Source organism: Papio anubis, chromosome 18, assembly GCF_008728515.1.
Source record: "Papio anubis isolate 15944 chromosome 18, Panubis1.0, whole genome shotgun sequence".
Lineage (NCBI taxonomy): Eukaryota > Metazoa > Chordata > Mammalia > Primates > Cercopithecidae > Papio > Papio anubis.
In genome coordinates, this window is record NC_044993.1 from 37,405,619 (window position 1) to 37,422,538 (window position 16,920).

The following is a 16,920-nucleotide window of genomic DNA, read 5'->3' on the forward strand; positions in this document are numbered from 1 at the left end:
CAAGCATTGTGACTTATCGAAGAGAAGTCAGCCTTTCCCAAACTTACTGGACCATGGAACGATTTCTTGAGGAGCATTTTACTAGACTTGGGTACCTCTGGGAAATTCTAGCTTTGAGTAAAATAGATGAAAAAGTAAAACTGAATTGATCACTGAGTGAAATATTCAAGCTTTCACGGATACTGGAATGGAAGTGATAGAGATCATGAGGTAGGGAGGAGGCCAGACTTCTGTAGCTGAATCTATAACCTTGAGCAAGTTACTTGAGCCCTAGAAGCTTCAGTCTTCTGATCTATAAAATAGGGATGATAATTATCTTACTGGGTATTGGGAAAATAGATTACAGTTAGTCCCAGTTTGGAAAACTAAATGAAATAAAGTATGTAGAGGGTGTCACTGGGCTGAATACTTATTACTATTATCTTTAAAAAGTAAGTGAAAATGACTTCAGTTAGGATGGGCAATTAGGAGGCATTGAAGTTTATGTGTGATCCACCTTTCTCCCTCTCTCCCTTCAACAAATACTAGAGTGCTTGTAATATTCCAGGCATTGTTAGTTCTGGGGGAGATGTCAGTGAACACAGTTAAGGCCCCTTCCCCATGGACCTACGGGGTTTTTGTACTATAATGTGTTTACTGATGTCACTGTCTCTCAGAACATAAAGTAAATTTAATTGTACACAATTCACTTAAAGTTAATTGTTCTGAGGTCATTATATTAGAGACCTGCCCCAAAGGAGCACTTTTTCTCTCAGAATCAGATCTGTTCTTACACCAAATGACTAAAGCAGGATTCATAGGTCACATTTTAAAATAAAACAAATAAGATCAAGCTAGCATTACTAGGTAAGGTAATCAAATGAAAATGCCACCCTTTCATTCTGATTAGTTTAACCACCACGGTAGGGTGGCCAGATTTACCAAATAAAAATACACAGCACCCAATTAAATTTGAATCTTAGATAAAAAATAGTTCTTTTAATATAAGTATACCCCAAATAGTGTGTGGGATATACTTATACTAAAGCAAATTTGCTGTTTATTTGATAAATTTAACTGGGTGTCCTGTATATTATCCAACTACCTTGTTACACTGAACTAGGATCCCGGGTACCTGCACAGGAGAAAGACAATTGCCTGCAACAAGTCAATATTTAAAACCCCCTTGTAGAGTGGCTGTTTTACCCATACAGAATAGAAACCTTTACTTCTATTTGAAATGATTTGTAACTGTTCCTGCCTGATCCGCAAGTGTCTCCAAATTAAAAGCCATTAATTAAGGCCTTCTATAGATACAAAAGATATGCAAGGAGTGCTTTGTAATTCTAACTCAGTACTTCAGGTGAGAGCTTTTCAAATTACCTGGACCACTGGAGCCACCTGCTTGACTAAACGCCGTGTGGCCTGCACCGCTCATCAGTGTGCGCCGCGGTGCCAGCGTTGTTACTGATTTTTCTCATTTCTCCAGGGCAAATACTAATTAATGGATACAATTCACAGCTGATTAGCTGTAGTTTCTTCAGTAATTACATTCGCATACTAACTGTTCAGAAGAGGATTTCTAACCCAGTTCTTATTTCACTCTAAGCTTAATTTGTTTTTTCAATTGTTTAGGCCTTTAGTTTAATAGCCATTTTATTTTTCTTTGTTGTTTTAGGTGCTACTAGATAATAAGTAAGTTTAATCTTAAAAAAAATACTCTCTGATAATGAGCTGTTTGCTTTAAATGGATTTCTAATTCCCCAACAAAACCTACATTTAAATAACGTTGAAGTTGTGATATAGGCTGTTAGGTGGTTTGGAGGGGCCAGGACTGGTGCACGGAATACTCATCTGGAGCCCAGTTTCTCATAGATATCCAAAAGGAACATTTACATGGAGACCTGAGATTTTAACTCTAGCATCATTCATTCATCAAAAATTTCATGATAGAAAATAAAATACTTAAAATATAATACTTTTTCTTGCATGTATTCAACATTGTCGGAAAACAAGGGAAAATATGTGTGTGAGTGTGTGTGTGCCCATGTGCAGCCATGCACATGTTTTTGATATCACATGCCTTCAGAGAAACCAGATAAAAGTCTTTCTTTTTTTTTTTTTTTTTTTTTTTTTTTTTTTTTTTTTTTTTTTTTTGTTTTAAACCTTATAGAATAGCATATTTTTCTTTTTTTTTTTTTTTAATTTATTTATTATTATTATACTTTAAGTTATAGGGTACATGTGCATAACATGTAGGTTTGTTACATATGTATACTTGTGCCATGTTAGTCTGCTGCACCCATCAACTCGTCATTTACATCAGGTATAACTCCCAATGCAATCCCTCCCCCCTCCCCCCTCCCCATGATAGGCCCCGGTGTGTGATGTTCCCCTTCCTGAGATCTCGTTTCTTAAGCGCCAATTCATCTTTCAGAAATCTTTATAAAGATGTTTACCTAAATGAAGCTGAGTGCTCGGTGAGAGCTTTTTGGATGGCTCATTGTATGTGTATTTCAGTGTGTTGGCCGTTGTGGGATACTCTGGAACCATTAGAGTCTTTCATATAAATCCTGCTTAGTTCTCGGATCCCTGACATGATAAAGTGTAGCATGCCAATCCTGCTTCTGGGTGCAAGTCCTTCGGAGTCAGGGATTGAGAGCCCCCAAGAAGTAAGTGTTAGTTTATTGAGGAAGAGGATTATATGAGTCTTCCATATCTATGTGTCTCTCTCCATATTCTATGTATTCTCTATATTTATCTGTGTATCTATCTATGTACCTACCCGTTTATCTCCATCCACCCATCTCTCAATCTCCTTGGGAAAATTGTATCTTTAAATAATTACTAGCTTTATTTATATTAGAGAATAGATATATATATATATTTCAACCTTTGGAGACCAAACCTATGTTTTATTTGATGTATTAAAGGAAGGAAATAATAAACTTTATAAAAAGGACATTCTTTCATCAGTTAAAAATCATGAAAATAATATAGCTCTAGATTATTATGATCACAGAGCCTTTCCATATTGCCAGACTGATAACAGAATGTTTAAAGCAACAAAATGTGCCGATTTAGACCATTCGAACCTGAAAATACATTTCTGCCAAAATCCAAGTTTTACATTTTGATAACAGGTCCCTAGAAGTAAAGAGCTTAAGTCTGAAATGCTGATACGGTCTTATTTGTGATGATATGAATGGCCCATTGTGTTAGGGAATGAAGTAAAAATTGCTGTGTTCATAAGATCCTGCTTATTTTTAAACCTCTTTGCACTTAATGTTACATTGAGAGATTAAATATCACTGTTTTCAGCAACTCTGATGGATATAGATATCGCTCTAAGCTCTGTTTGGAGATTTTAAAAATATTCTTTAGTCTTATAATTTATTTATATTCATGCCACACCCCATTCACTAGAAAATAGAATTTGAGTCCTGGGAATTGAATTTTATTCCCTTTAATTCACATTTTAACCTACCCACACTTGTGACATCTGTTCTTGAAAAGTAAGCTATAAAATCCTTACGTGCTTTTAAAATGTGTCAAGGTGATTTTCTTGGAAACTCTTTTCCCTCTCACCTCTCACAAATGCCAGGTCAATAAACAACACACGCTGGTGACCAGTTGGCTTAATGTTTGTAATCCTCTCCCTTCACAGTTAGTCTTGATGAGAAACAAAACTATTTTATAGAGTTATTGAGTTAGCTTAACTCTGTGCTTTATTTTCTGAGGGAACCAGCTGACGGTACAGCATAGTGCCTTGAAACGTTTGTCATGTTTCGCATTTGGGCTGATAAAACCCTCTTTTATTTAGCAACACCAGCATTCTTTCCAAATCACAGCCAGAATGCTTTATTATGTCCCATATTAACATCAAACAATCTGTTTTCTTTCAGTTTGGAAATAATAATAACTATATGAATATGGCTGAGGCGAACAATGCGTTCTTCACTGCCAGTGAGGTAGGTGACTATCTTAATGTGTTTGTTCCTGTTTTTTGTGTTATTGAGATAATTTAATAGGCTTGGAGGGAAAAACAAAGTATCAAATTTATCTCTCTCTTATGTGGCACAAGGTAACGACTTTGGAGGAAAAACGAGAAAAGCTTATTGGAAAAGAAAACCTGATGAGTCTTTTATCACTTTTCTGTAGACTGTTACTAATGATAGTAACTTCATACAAATCTTTTGAATTTTAAAAAAATGCAAACAAAAAATAAATATATAAGAATGTATGTTAAAACACACACACACATACAGTGTTGGTATCTAAGCAGATAAGTGGTTACCTTTTTAGAAACCAGGCTAGAAGTGACTTTTAATGGAAACTGTTTTACCTTCACATATATCTAGGGATAATTAACTGTCATTAAGTTGCCATGGTTTGGGAAACCATGTGACAGAAGAGTATTATAGTTTCTTGGGGCTTGGGGTGATGTGAAATGAGTGTTGTAATTTGCTGCTAGATCCCCACAGCCTGTTACAGTGCGTGGCAGTAGTAGGTGCTCAATAAATATTTATTGAATGAATGAATGAGTGGCTGGCATGCTCCAAGACTTGGTTGCAGCTGTGGAAACTGGGTGATGGAATCTAAATGCAGCACCTCATTGTCTCTGGGTCTGTCTTCAGTTTACGGGTGCAGATGAAACAAGCATCGTCTTCTTGCTGCTGTTTTTACTGCATTTCCTATTATTGATTTTGGACTGCTGTTTGGTCTCATTGGCCTGCCCTCCAGAAAAACCTCAATCTTGATTAGATAAAAAATGGTTTCCTAAAAATGGTAGACTGTGTGAGATTTAAGATTTTAGAACAAGAACAAACAGAAGTGAAATTGACCCAAATGGAACATTTCCTCTTGCGGTTCATGTAATAAAAAGTCCTCATTTTCCAGATACATTCAAATACAGGAAACTGAACTAGCTTGACCCCAGAGAATGAAAATAATAATGGCTTCATAAATGATCTTGGTAAAGGGAGGCAAGTGTTATGAAAGAAATTAACTTTGAGAAATGATTAGAATAAATGGGGAATCAAGAATTAAGGGTATTCCTAGATTAATCACTTTTATAGTGACCATCATCTCTCTAACCAAGAAGACAGCTTAGATAAGGGAATATTGTTTGGCACTGGCTGCTGTGTTGTTTGTGATAATGAACACAAACCCCATCTGTAAGGACAACATGATGTTTCATTCTGTAGGATTTTTTTTCCCTACATTTGAATCAAACATTGATGAAAGCTCTACTGCCAGCAGCTGTTCAGAGACAATTTAATTCCAGCTGTGATAATTCACCGTGTCAGACATTGGCTGTTATATGTTGATACAACAGTTCTCCAGATTTGCATTTTTATCAAAAGGAACAAATGTTTTGAGCATTTCAGTACAGATGGTATTTAACCATGTACATACTACTTTAACATGTTCAAGGTAAACACTGAAAAGTCAATATCTATAAAAAATAATCGCATAAACTCTAAATGATTAATCTAATATTGGTCAGATGGCACAGTTACCAAAGTCAGTGTGTCTTTTTGTTGTTGTTGTTGATGCCATGTATGGTTATTTTTTTATAGTCTTAGATATCCAGCATTTTGGATTCCTTTCTTCTGAAAGGAAAGCTTAACTTTAATATATTATCTGTCATTAAAGGTAGTTTAACATTTTAACGTTTTCTTGGTTATTTCATTGGATTATTATATTAGGTTAGGATATTGTAATATCCTAAATTGAAATTAATTTGTCGTTAAAAAAATTACACCATAGGGACATATTGCATATGACATCTCTCTCTGTTCCTTAACAAAAATAAAAACCTTCCTAATTGCCTAATTGTGACTGCTTAGCATAGACATGTTTTATGTTAGTTTTGGAAGTAATCCTATGTAATGATTTTTCTGTACATCTTTTCTTGAACAAAAAAGCCCAAGTAAATGTTAATGTTACATTATAGCATGTGCCTAATTTCCCAGTCACTGCATTAAAAGTAAATTTACTTTTTTTTTTTTTAACATTTTAATGAGTGTAAACTAATTCAGGAAGACTTTAGGTTTGCATGCTGTAAAGTCTAAATTGTGCCTGAAACCAATTCCCTTCTCATGGATATTGTCCTGTAGATAACACTACAGGGACTAGGATACTCTTGAGTTTGAAATTCACACATTTGCTTTATGTTTTCTGTCTGTGTCATGATTACCCTGACCATTTTTAAAGTACTTTAAATATTTATTGAAATAATATTTCAAGTGTTAATTACAGTGGTAATGAAAACAGCCAAATGCCACATATCAAGAATGAGTGTTTATCCGTATTGTTAATGTGATATGTTAGATTTCATTAAGCAGTAATGGGGTAGCAAATGAGTCACAAATTACAGTTGCATCTGTTACTAGACCACATTAGTGCCAAAATAACGGCGAATGCAACCATAGGGTTATGTTCATTAGCCAACCACGTTTGTGGCCAATTCATCCCTTTGTGTTTGGGAACTAGGGGTTCCACAGTTAGAAACTGACAGCTTTTGGGGTCATTATTAGAATGCATGTGTCAGAAAATCCAATATTTTAGTCTAGCATTCCAATGTATTATTCTGCTATGATTTTTTGCATATATTGAGCCTGCTAAGAACCTCAAGATGTTCAGTTGTCCCACCATAGACTGCCATAGCTCGTGACCTCTTTTTTTCTGGTGAGATACAAATAACATTTGACAGGTTCTATATGTAAGAAATGTGTTTTGTTGCTTTTTTTTTTCTTGAGTTTTTCTTTTCTCTCAAGTGGTCATTACGTTATATCATGATTGATAGCTTGAAGAATGATGATTTTCAGCACTTAATTAGTCCTCTTAACTGTTAATAGCAGACTCAAATTATCTTGCACCAGTTCATTCTTTCAAATACTATTAATAATAAATGAACTATAAATTTGACCCTCTGAGCTAGGAATAAAAAATACGAGTAGTCCCCCAAACCCTTCACCTGACCAAAGGAAAAAAAAAAAGAAAAAAATAGAGAAAAAGAAAAAGAAACAAAAAAACCCAAAGACCTAGACCTTGCCACTCCCTCAGAACCTCTCGCCAAAAAAAATGCCCCCCAAAATGCTTAGTGTGGTTGGGTAGAGCAACCCTGATTTATATCACAAGGGCCTATTTTAAAACACTGCCTTTAAGAATCTCAGTATCAGTGAAGAAAAACAATGCATTAAGACTTATTTAGGTCTTGAGATATAATACTTGTCTAAGTAGGTGAACAGCATCAAAGCTAGTTAGTATTTCTATATCAATATAGCTCTATGCTTTCTAGATCATCTTTAAAAAGTAGAAGACTGGTAGAAAATGTTCAGATAAATGCATATTAAAATGTTCGTGTAAAAGAAAATAACCCTCCTTATAGTTTAAATAAAAGCGCTGGCATCTTTTAATATGAGCTGTGATAATCCCTATATAAAACATTGTATTACACATAGTAACAATTTCCATAGAAGTAGTCACTGCACTTGGGAATATACCAATGAGGAAATTAAAAAAGCAGACCACAAATTTAATATTACTTGTTTTATATGTTGTGGCAGAAAGTAAATATATGTAATGTTCACTTCTGGATTAATATATGTGTGTGTGTGTGTGTGTGTGTGCGCGCACATGCCACAAAATCATCAGCATTTTATAAAGCATGTGCGTAGTGTCAGCGGTTTGAGCTGTTTCACTAACATATCAATAAAGTAGCAATTTGTTATATGCTCCAACTAACAACAAAGACAGATGTTGCTAATTAAGTAGGCATTAAAAAACTGTTAATAGTGATACTCCATTAAAACCATATGATAATGAGACTTAAGTCTTTAATCAGAATGATCAGCAAAACTTTATATACGGAAATCTGTGTTTAAGATGTTTTCATTTGAGAAATAAATATTTGGTTTAGATATGTATGTAGTGTTTTCATGCAATGTCTTTCTCTTTCCCTCCCAGGAGGAATAAGATATAGGAACAGAATATGAAGATATCTATATTTTGTTTCCTTTTAGCAGACATTCCATACACCAAGCCTTGGGGACGAGGAATTCGAAATTCCGCCAATCACACCTCCTCCAGAGTCAGACCCTGCCCTAGGCATGCCGGATGTACTGCTACCCTTTCAAGCCCTCAGCGATCCATTGCCTTCCCAGGGAAGTGAATTCACACCCCAGTTTCCCCCTCAAAGCCTGGATCTCCCTTCCATTACAATCTCAAGAAATCTCGTGGAACAAGATGGCGTACTTCATAGCAGTGGGTTACATATGGTAGGCCCCACATTTATTACTTAAATTATTTTTTATCATTTGCACAAATCATGGTAAAGATCTGAGAGTCCATGTTCTGAAACGTGCTCTTGCCTGTTCCTAGTGGATTGATCCTAGTGCTATTTACATGCAGGTACTGGATCGCTGCCTGGTATTGAACAAAAGGATATTGGGTTGGTTGATAGTAACCAAAAAGAAGATGATCCAAAAAGATTCTGGTGATTTAAAATGATTTTTTTTTTTAAAGTCCAATTCATTGGTCTGAAAGTAGCCAATCTTGCCTTGCTGTTGGTTTAACACAAAGGTGTGCTTGAGTTGAAAGTTTGCCCAGTCAAGATTTTAGAAATGGAAGTCCTTATCAGGTGCCTAGGTCTTTTGAATTTTTAGAATTATAATGCTTACGATACATGATTTACTCTTACTGCAAATGAAATACCAAACTGAGATACCAAAAAAGGGAAAAAGTATAATTGCTTATACCCAGCAGAGAAAAATATAGAACAAGCGATTGTGTGAAATACACCTAATTGTGTTGTTTATTGTCATAAACATCGAATAAGGCACTCCAGAGAGCCAAGATAACTAATGCAATAATTTTGGTTCTATTTTTCTTAGTGTGCAATTATAGTCAGCAATCACTAGAGTAAATCTGCTTAAGTATTTTAAACTCTTCTGCTGGGATTTTTCTTTTTTTTTTCCCATCATAGCATATAATGCATTTGTGTCTATCTAGGTGAGGTACTAAGTCAACATTTTTAAAACAAGATTAATAGTTTATAGGGCTTTTTAAAAAAACCCTGATAAAAAGAAACAGATGTGTTGGTAAAACAAAAAACAAATCCTCTTGCTTGTTTACATATTTCTCTGCACATTAGGACCGTGTCAGTGATGTTTATTGGTTTCATTGTTAATTCTCTAGATAACAACATATGATTGCAAAATATGTAGTGGATTAGTGGTGCAAAGATTCAATGTGCTCTCTGAAATATAAGATTACTTTCCCAAATAGGATTGCAGCAACATAATTTTCTTTGCCTGTGATCTTTTGTGTTTGAGCTGAACATCGGGGTTTTTGTTTTGTACTTTTTTTGTTGTTGTCAGAAAAGAATTCAGTGAACAGTCAGGAAATAGTCATTAAGTATTCATAAACGTTACTCCACATCACAAATAATTGTTTCCTGGGGACTTTCTTATATTTCTTACCTTTGACAGTGGAATGGAGGGTTCTATTCTCTGTTTCTCCACAGCCAGGCTTACAGTGTTTTGCTAAGAAAATAATAAAACTAAAATGGGTGTGTTTAGTCACCAAGGAAGTTTGCCAGGGTTCACCGTCATTCACAGATGCTCTGTGAGGCTTGTTTAAGTTGCAGAAATAGTTAAATGTATGTTAAAATGTGTACTTTATTAAATTGGTAAATATTTATTAATAATATAAGAATCTGCCTTTAAATTAAACATCTGATGAATTACCTTGCCTTAAAGCTATAAAACTGTTATTGCTGCCATAAAAAAGTGTAAAGGAGGCATTTTGACTATGAAATTTCATTTCATGGTCAATTGAATTTACTATATTGGAAAGAACTAAAGATGGAATCATAAAATAATTATGATGTTCACATACACTTAAAGAACAATGCTTTCACGGACTGGTGTTGGGAAAGAGGACTCAATGTTTAATGCTTCTTTTGTAATGTATGGCTAATCACTAAAGCAGTTGAATTATTTCATTGATTTTTAAAAGTATAGGTACTTTAGCTAAGTGCAGGCTGTTGTCATGGTATTTACATGGACCTCCTCACATTTATTGGTGCCTTTTTGAAGTTTTGCTGAACCTGAGTGATATTTATTTTGGCTTGAAACAAACTAATCTTGTTGAAAATTCTAGTAGAATTTCACCTTGAAGAAATGTCATGGGGTTTTAAATCACAAATGTTGGAAAAAATAAAAGTACTGGGACAGAATTATGATGAATACAATGTGTCGTTGGTTTTGTTCTATGTACTACCTGACATGTTCACCTATAAACTTGAATTCAGAATCGCCAGAGGCATGGTTAAAAATTGGTTATGTCAAGGTTCTTCTATATCTCCCTCCCGGTACTGAGTTGGCTGGCTACATCATAACACTCCACAGAAGCGTCCTCAGAGATTTCCCTTAGGAAGGTCACCAGAAAAATAATAAATAATACTTTATACATCACGCATTCAGCTTCTGAGTGTGTGTTGGATATTTCATACCTTATGCAAGTAAGAAGTTTTATTATCCAAATGAATATGGCTGTCTGTTAAGGATTGCCATGGTGAATTAAGACTATCATATAAGAAGAAAAGCCAGCTTGTTGATGTTGTATTGAACCAGCTTTTCTTCAGAGCTTCATCGGTTTTCCTTTAGAAAGAGTGACAGTTTGTCACATTACTGATTAGCTGCATTATTGTTGGCAACAAGCACAACATGTTTATCTTCCTTAAATTTATGCCATTATATTTAAAAACAGAAGGCAGGAACAAAAAAGGGGGATTAAAAAGAGTCCAGTGATTAGCATTCACATTTCAAAATATGCAAATAATGCCCCAGTATTCAAAAGCGAATTGCTGAAAAATTGAATGTCAATGCATTTGTGACTTCAAAGAACAACCTTGATTTGCTTGTCGTGAATACGTGTATCTTAAAACAGGATGCGGTTGGCAAGTCAAAATCAACAGTATATTTTGGTTAAAAATTTGTCACCTCTAAGCGTTATTGTCAGTTCAGCTGATCATCTGGAAATTGTTTTAATCCACAAAAGATTGCAATTCTAAAAATCTACAATGTGCGTTCCAAAGGGTTGTGTGTGTGTGTTTTTTTTAACACCTCTCTATAATCTGCCCGGCCTGCTGAGTAGCATTGACATCAGTAGTACATCAATTTCAGAAAGTGGATTATTTTTACTAGACAGCTATTGTGACATATTGGGTCAGTCATAAATGAAAGATATTCATGCAAGCATGCAATACTTGTAATGAAGTCTCACTCTGACCTTCTGTATGATTGATTCTGTAATTTAGTTTTCTCAGGCAGTGCCTGAAATGAAATGAAATCATGTTGAACAAGTTTTGAATACCCACAGTGCACCAGGAGAAGAAAAATCTGCAGCCCTAGAGGCTTGAGAGAGAGCAGATGAACGATTTATCTCTATGCTATTATAGCCTTTGCCAGCATTCAACATTTCTTTTTTTTTTCTTATTTGGCTTAAGTACTTAATTCTGCAGGTAGCTGTAAATGGGAAAATAAAATGCTGTTCAGATTTAAAATGACAGGACAGGAGTATGTGCAGGGGACTGATAAAATATCTTGAATAGAACTGACCTTTCATGTAGCTGAAAGTTACTGGGGGATTCATCCTCATAATTACCATATAGATTATTTTTATTTCTTTCCTGCAATGAAACATTTCAGAGAGCAGTAGTGCTGATTGAATGAAAATTGAACTTGTTAACATTCTTTTCAGCTTAGCCTGTTGTACATAACAGAAGGTTAGCTTTGATGAATTTCAAAATTCTCTTTGATATCTAAGAAACAGACAGTAAAATAATTGTCTCTGGTCTGATATTTTGTATGCCCCCCAAAAGAGAATTTATAAAACACACTGATAATTCACATACTTTTCTTCATATATTATATTTCCATATTTAGAGGACTGACATTTTCTGTTCGATACTGCCTTGGATTTAATTGTGATCACACATATTTACAGAAAATGCTATAGTGGTGCTCTAGCAATATCAAATGGAGTATTAGAAAATTGAAAAAGATGGAAGTAAGGAAAGTGTTTGAGTATGGTAGTATTCGTACCTGTTAAAGGGAAGAGAAAAAGAGAGGAAAAGGTCCTATAGGAGACACTTATGCAGAGAAGAAAATTATGAGCTTTTAAAATATTCATAAGACTCTTAAGTCATAATCCAGACAGATATCATTTCTGATAGAAAAATGGCAATTTATCAGAATATTACATCTAAAATTACCAAGCTTATTTTAGAAGTTTTTATACCATCATTTGGCATGGCTCTAATTTTGAAGCTGAGTTATTATATTTGTTTTTAAGAAAATGACTTTCATGCCATTTTTATACTTCAAAAAATCTTACGTTAAAAGAAATAGTAGACTTTCAATTAATGCATTGTTTTTAGCAATGTTGCTTTAATGTGTTACAGATAAAGCAGTTATTTCATGGGTCATTAATGTGTTTAATGCATGGAACGTTCTATTAAAACAAGCCCTTATTATTGTTATGAACACGTTCATTGCCATTGTCAATAGAGGCTGCGGAGCTAAAGTCCACAGGATGATGACTATTTAGCCATGGGGGGACAAACAATTTCTCATACAAATTGAATGCTTACGAATTTGTCTTACAGATTGAATAACTTTGGTCAAGTTATGGTCAAAAGCTATTTTTCTATAAATTAACGATATAAAAGTCACAACTTATATAGGCAAAAATACACATTGAATGGAATAAGACCTATCTGCGTGAAGTCTAAATTAAAAACTGAAACCATATATTAACCTTCAACGAATATTTACTGAGCACCTACTAAGTGCTGTATATCTTTTTCTTTTTTTAATTTTACATATTTTTTAGAGAGAGGATCTCACTCTGTCACTCAGGCTGAGGTACAGTGGTGTGATCATAGCTCATTGCAGTCTCGATCTCCTGTGTTCAAGTGATCCTCAGTTTCCTGAGTAGCTGGGACTACAGTGTGTGCCACCATGTCCAGCTAGTTTTTAAAATTTTTTCTAGAGACAGGGCCTTGCTGTCAGTTGGCCAAACTGGTCTTGAACTCCTGGCTTCCAGCTGTTTTCCTGTCTTGGCCTCCCAAAGTGCTGTGATTAGAGGCATGAGCCACTGTACCTGGCCTGTTTTTAATCATTAGAGCTTGATTATACTGTGTGTGAAATTGTTTTGTGTTTCTTTTTTCTTTTTTTGACTACCAGTGTCCCCTCAACGAATTACAGAGATTCAGTCTGACTGCTGCCTGAAAGAAGCTTATTGTCAAAAGCCAACTTTAATTTAGCTATTACTATACCTTGACAATTGTCTGCCAAAAACACCCAGGCCACAGACACTTTTACAAGCTGCCTTCTTTGTAGAGCCTTGTACCATACTGGGCTTAAAATAAATATTCTTTATTCTTATCCTGTGCATACTACTGACTCTAAACAGATAGGAATTGTCTTTAGGGCTGAGTTAACCTGAGGATCATCTGTCAGAGTAGGACTGTGTTCCAAACTTACACTAAACCTAATTAACCTTTGTGCAGTGTGATACATGATTACTTGTTTGGTTTATAACATTTAAAGGAAAGTGGTATGAGAAAGCTGGTCGTGGTTTACTTCCCTGTATCTTCTTTTTAACATAGATCATCTATAGTTAAGTACTGTAGTACTTAGCGATGGTTCAGAGACAGCAAAGACACCCTTTTACAGCACTCAGATTCCCACATAAAACTGACATGATGGCTCAAGTATTTTTTGGAGAAGTGAGAATTTCTCTGTATACCATTACCCCTGTTCCTTTTATTCACAGCCCTTGTCGTCCTTTGCAATGGTTTCCTTTGCTTGCTTCCCACTTGTCTCCTCCTTACCAGATAGAAGCTCTAGGAAGGCAAATGCTCCTTGGGTCTGTTTGGTGTCATCCCTGGGCCTGGAATATACTTGGCTCTCAATAAATATTTCATTTGTTTAATATATAAATGAATAAAAGGAGAATGAAAGGATATTTACTTGTTATTAAGAGCATACTTACACTGCTAAGTTAAAATGGAGGGGAGGAGGCTTAAAGTCTCAACAGCTATGAAAGTGGAATTGCTCTTTAACATGTCAGTTTAGAACTGAATAAAATAAGCGTGGAGCTGTCCCTTTGGTAAAACAAAAGCAGTTACAGGTACATGAGTAAATTACCATTAAGTGTTCATAATAAACTCTTGAAAATTTTATTTTGCCAATAAACTATTAATTAACTTTAGGGAACACTGTTTTTTACAAAACTTTCATGGGTAGGTATGTCTGATTACAACCCTGAGAGTAGTTGTTAAGTAAAAATGATCTATTTCAGTGTAGACATTTTGATGAATATAAAGGTTGTGGCATGCAGGTCTGTAATTATCATTGGTATGCATTTGGCATGACTGTGTCAGGGTTCATTGGAGTTACAAACGTAGAAGTTATGCGTAACTATTTGATCATTGTTAATTTGGAAATAAAATTTTAACATTGCTATAGGACATAACTAAATAATTGAACATAAAATTACTGGCCTGCATTTCCTATTTGCAGTTAACTCTGATATTTATGAATACAAAGTAATTCTTATTGCTGATAATTATTTAATTACTTCATTTCTCCAGACATATTGATTAAAAAACTGGCACAGTGAAAATATATTTAGTCACACTCTAATATATTTGGGTTAGTTGCTTCTTAATTGGATGTTATGCTCTATTTTGAAAACCTAATATTGGATCGTTATGGAGAATATTTATGTGCAAGTATAGATAGAAGATGCATTGAACATATTTGCATATTAGAATTTAAAACATTTTTAATGATGAAATCAACCCAAGTGGAAGTAAGTACCATTGTAATAAGTATAAACAGGTAATATAGAATAATAATGTATAATGTTTAAAATAAAATGTCAATGTGAAAGCTTGTATCTTAGATTTGCAAAAACAAACAAAACAAAGCAAGACCATAGTATGTATAACTATGTACTACTAAGTGTGCAGCACAAAGGTAAATGTGGCACTGCTCCCGGCCTGAAAAAATGAGTGAAAAAGATTTAAATATGTAGAGTTTTCTCTTTTAAGGAAATTAGAGCAAGTTTTATCCATTCTCTTCTCATATCCTCCTACCCTAAGACATACCTTCATATGAAGTACAAACACGATATTATAACATAGTGATTTACACAGTAAGGAAGTTTTTCACCTTTCAATTCTCTTTTAATCTTGATTAAGTCCAGGAGAAAGACTCCGTTTGGGGCTAATTAAGTCTTTCACACCTTTCTTTTAGCCTTCTTAAGTTAAAGAAAGCAGAGCTCAGGCCCAGAGCCTTAGGCAGGCCCCAGTATCCACACTGACTATAACAGTATTATTTTCTTTTCCTGGTGTTTATTTGACATTCCACTGGCCATGAGTGATTTTAATTTTTCATTTATGTTAGTGATCTAAAGTTTCCTTATTAATATAACATTATTCAAATTTTAACCGTTCACTCAAATGATTAATGTTCAATAATAGACTGGGTTTCAGGCAATTTAAGAAAATGAGGGATTGCTACCCAAAATATCCATTCATTGGATTTTTCCTGTTTAAAAAAGACAAAGAGCCTCTTTCATCAGGTGGAGAGAGAGGCGAGCCTCAGCCAAGCACTCCCCTACCCACACCAAGACATACAGAAACCAGAAGCCTTTGTTGAACACCACAGGCATGAATCATACAGGCCAATAGATAGAAGGCAGTGCCCCTCCTATTAGTGAGAGCATTTTATGAGATCCATGGCCCACCCATTCTGAGTGAACTTCTGTGACTGCAAAAATTAATCTTTGGGTATTCTTCGAGACACAGATTGAGGTGATAGGCTGTACATTTATATTTAAACTAAATAGAAATGTCCGCAATTGATTTAGATGGGTTGGTTGCCTATGAGGTATGATCAGTTAATATTTATTGCAATGAATAGTCCCACTAGGTATATACTATGCTTTAAACTTCCAATGGCAGCCTTCTACACTGTGAATAATAATCTAGACTTCCTAACCCAGACAATAAACCTTGTCGCTTTATAGCCATGACTTGCCGTTCCAACCTCATAGCTGGCCATGCTCTTCCTGGCCCAGTCACACTGGACTGTCATTTCCTTATTGGTGGTATGTTTGCCCTTGCCCCAGGTTTGGGTACATGTTCATCTCTGTCTGGGATGCCTTGGCTTGGTTAGCTTCTACTTCCCTTTATACCTCAGCATAGTAGGTCATCTCTTTGGGGAAGTATCCCATGATTTCCCCACCTTACACAATTAGGCCAATCTCTCCAAGCCTATTGTGTTTCACCCTTTACCTTGCCTACCCTGCACCCAGCTTTCCTATCCACCTTTTCATTTCTCAAGGATGTCAAGTTCTCTCCCACTTCAGACCTTGCACATGCTGTTCCCTCTGCATGGAACATACTTTTTCCTTCACTTCACAGTTGGCTTCTCCTCATCCTTCAGCATCAGCTCAAATGCCATCTTTTTTGAGAGGCCTTTCCTATTGACCCAATTAAATGTAGCCATCCTTCCCCAATAACTCTTTTTTGTATAACCTATTTATTTTCTTCCCAATATTTATCAAAATTGGAATCTTGTTTATGTGGATGATTTCTATTTTTAGGAACAGAACATAAGCTTTGAACATTCACTACCTGCCTCCCCTAAGAAGATGATTTTTATGATATTTTAGGTCTAATACAGTAGTTTGCAAATGAAGGGGATTTTGACATTTGCCAATGTTTGGATACATTTTGGTTGTCACAACATGGTAGGGCAGGGGTGGCTGCTGGTATCTAGTGGGTAGAGGCCAGAGATGCTGCTAAATATTCTATGATGTACAGAATATCCCTCCCCCAACAAAGGATCATCC

General features: G+C 35.2%; 1 protein-coding gene across 2 annotated transcripts in view; it reads left to right on the top strand.

Annotated features, from left to right (window-relative positions):
* Window positions 1-16,920, top strand: part of TOX3 (TOX high mobility group box family member 3) — a 109,158-nt gene that overhangs the window by 74,664 nt on the left and 17,574 nt on the right. The window contains exons 2-3 of one of the 2 annotated variants that reach the window (XM_021931960.2): window positions 3,885-3,950; window positions 8,010-8,264. In XM_021931960.2, coding sequence (XP_021787652.2) covers window positions 3,885-3,950; window positions 8,010-8,264 — 321 coding nt within the window. The remainder of the gene's footprint in view (window positions 1-3,884; window positions 3,951-8,009; window positions 8,265-16,920) is intronic. The other variant, XM_021931961.2, reaches the window with a different exon arrangement.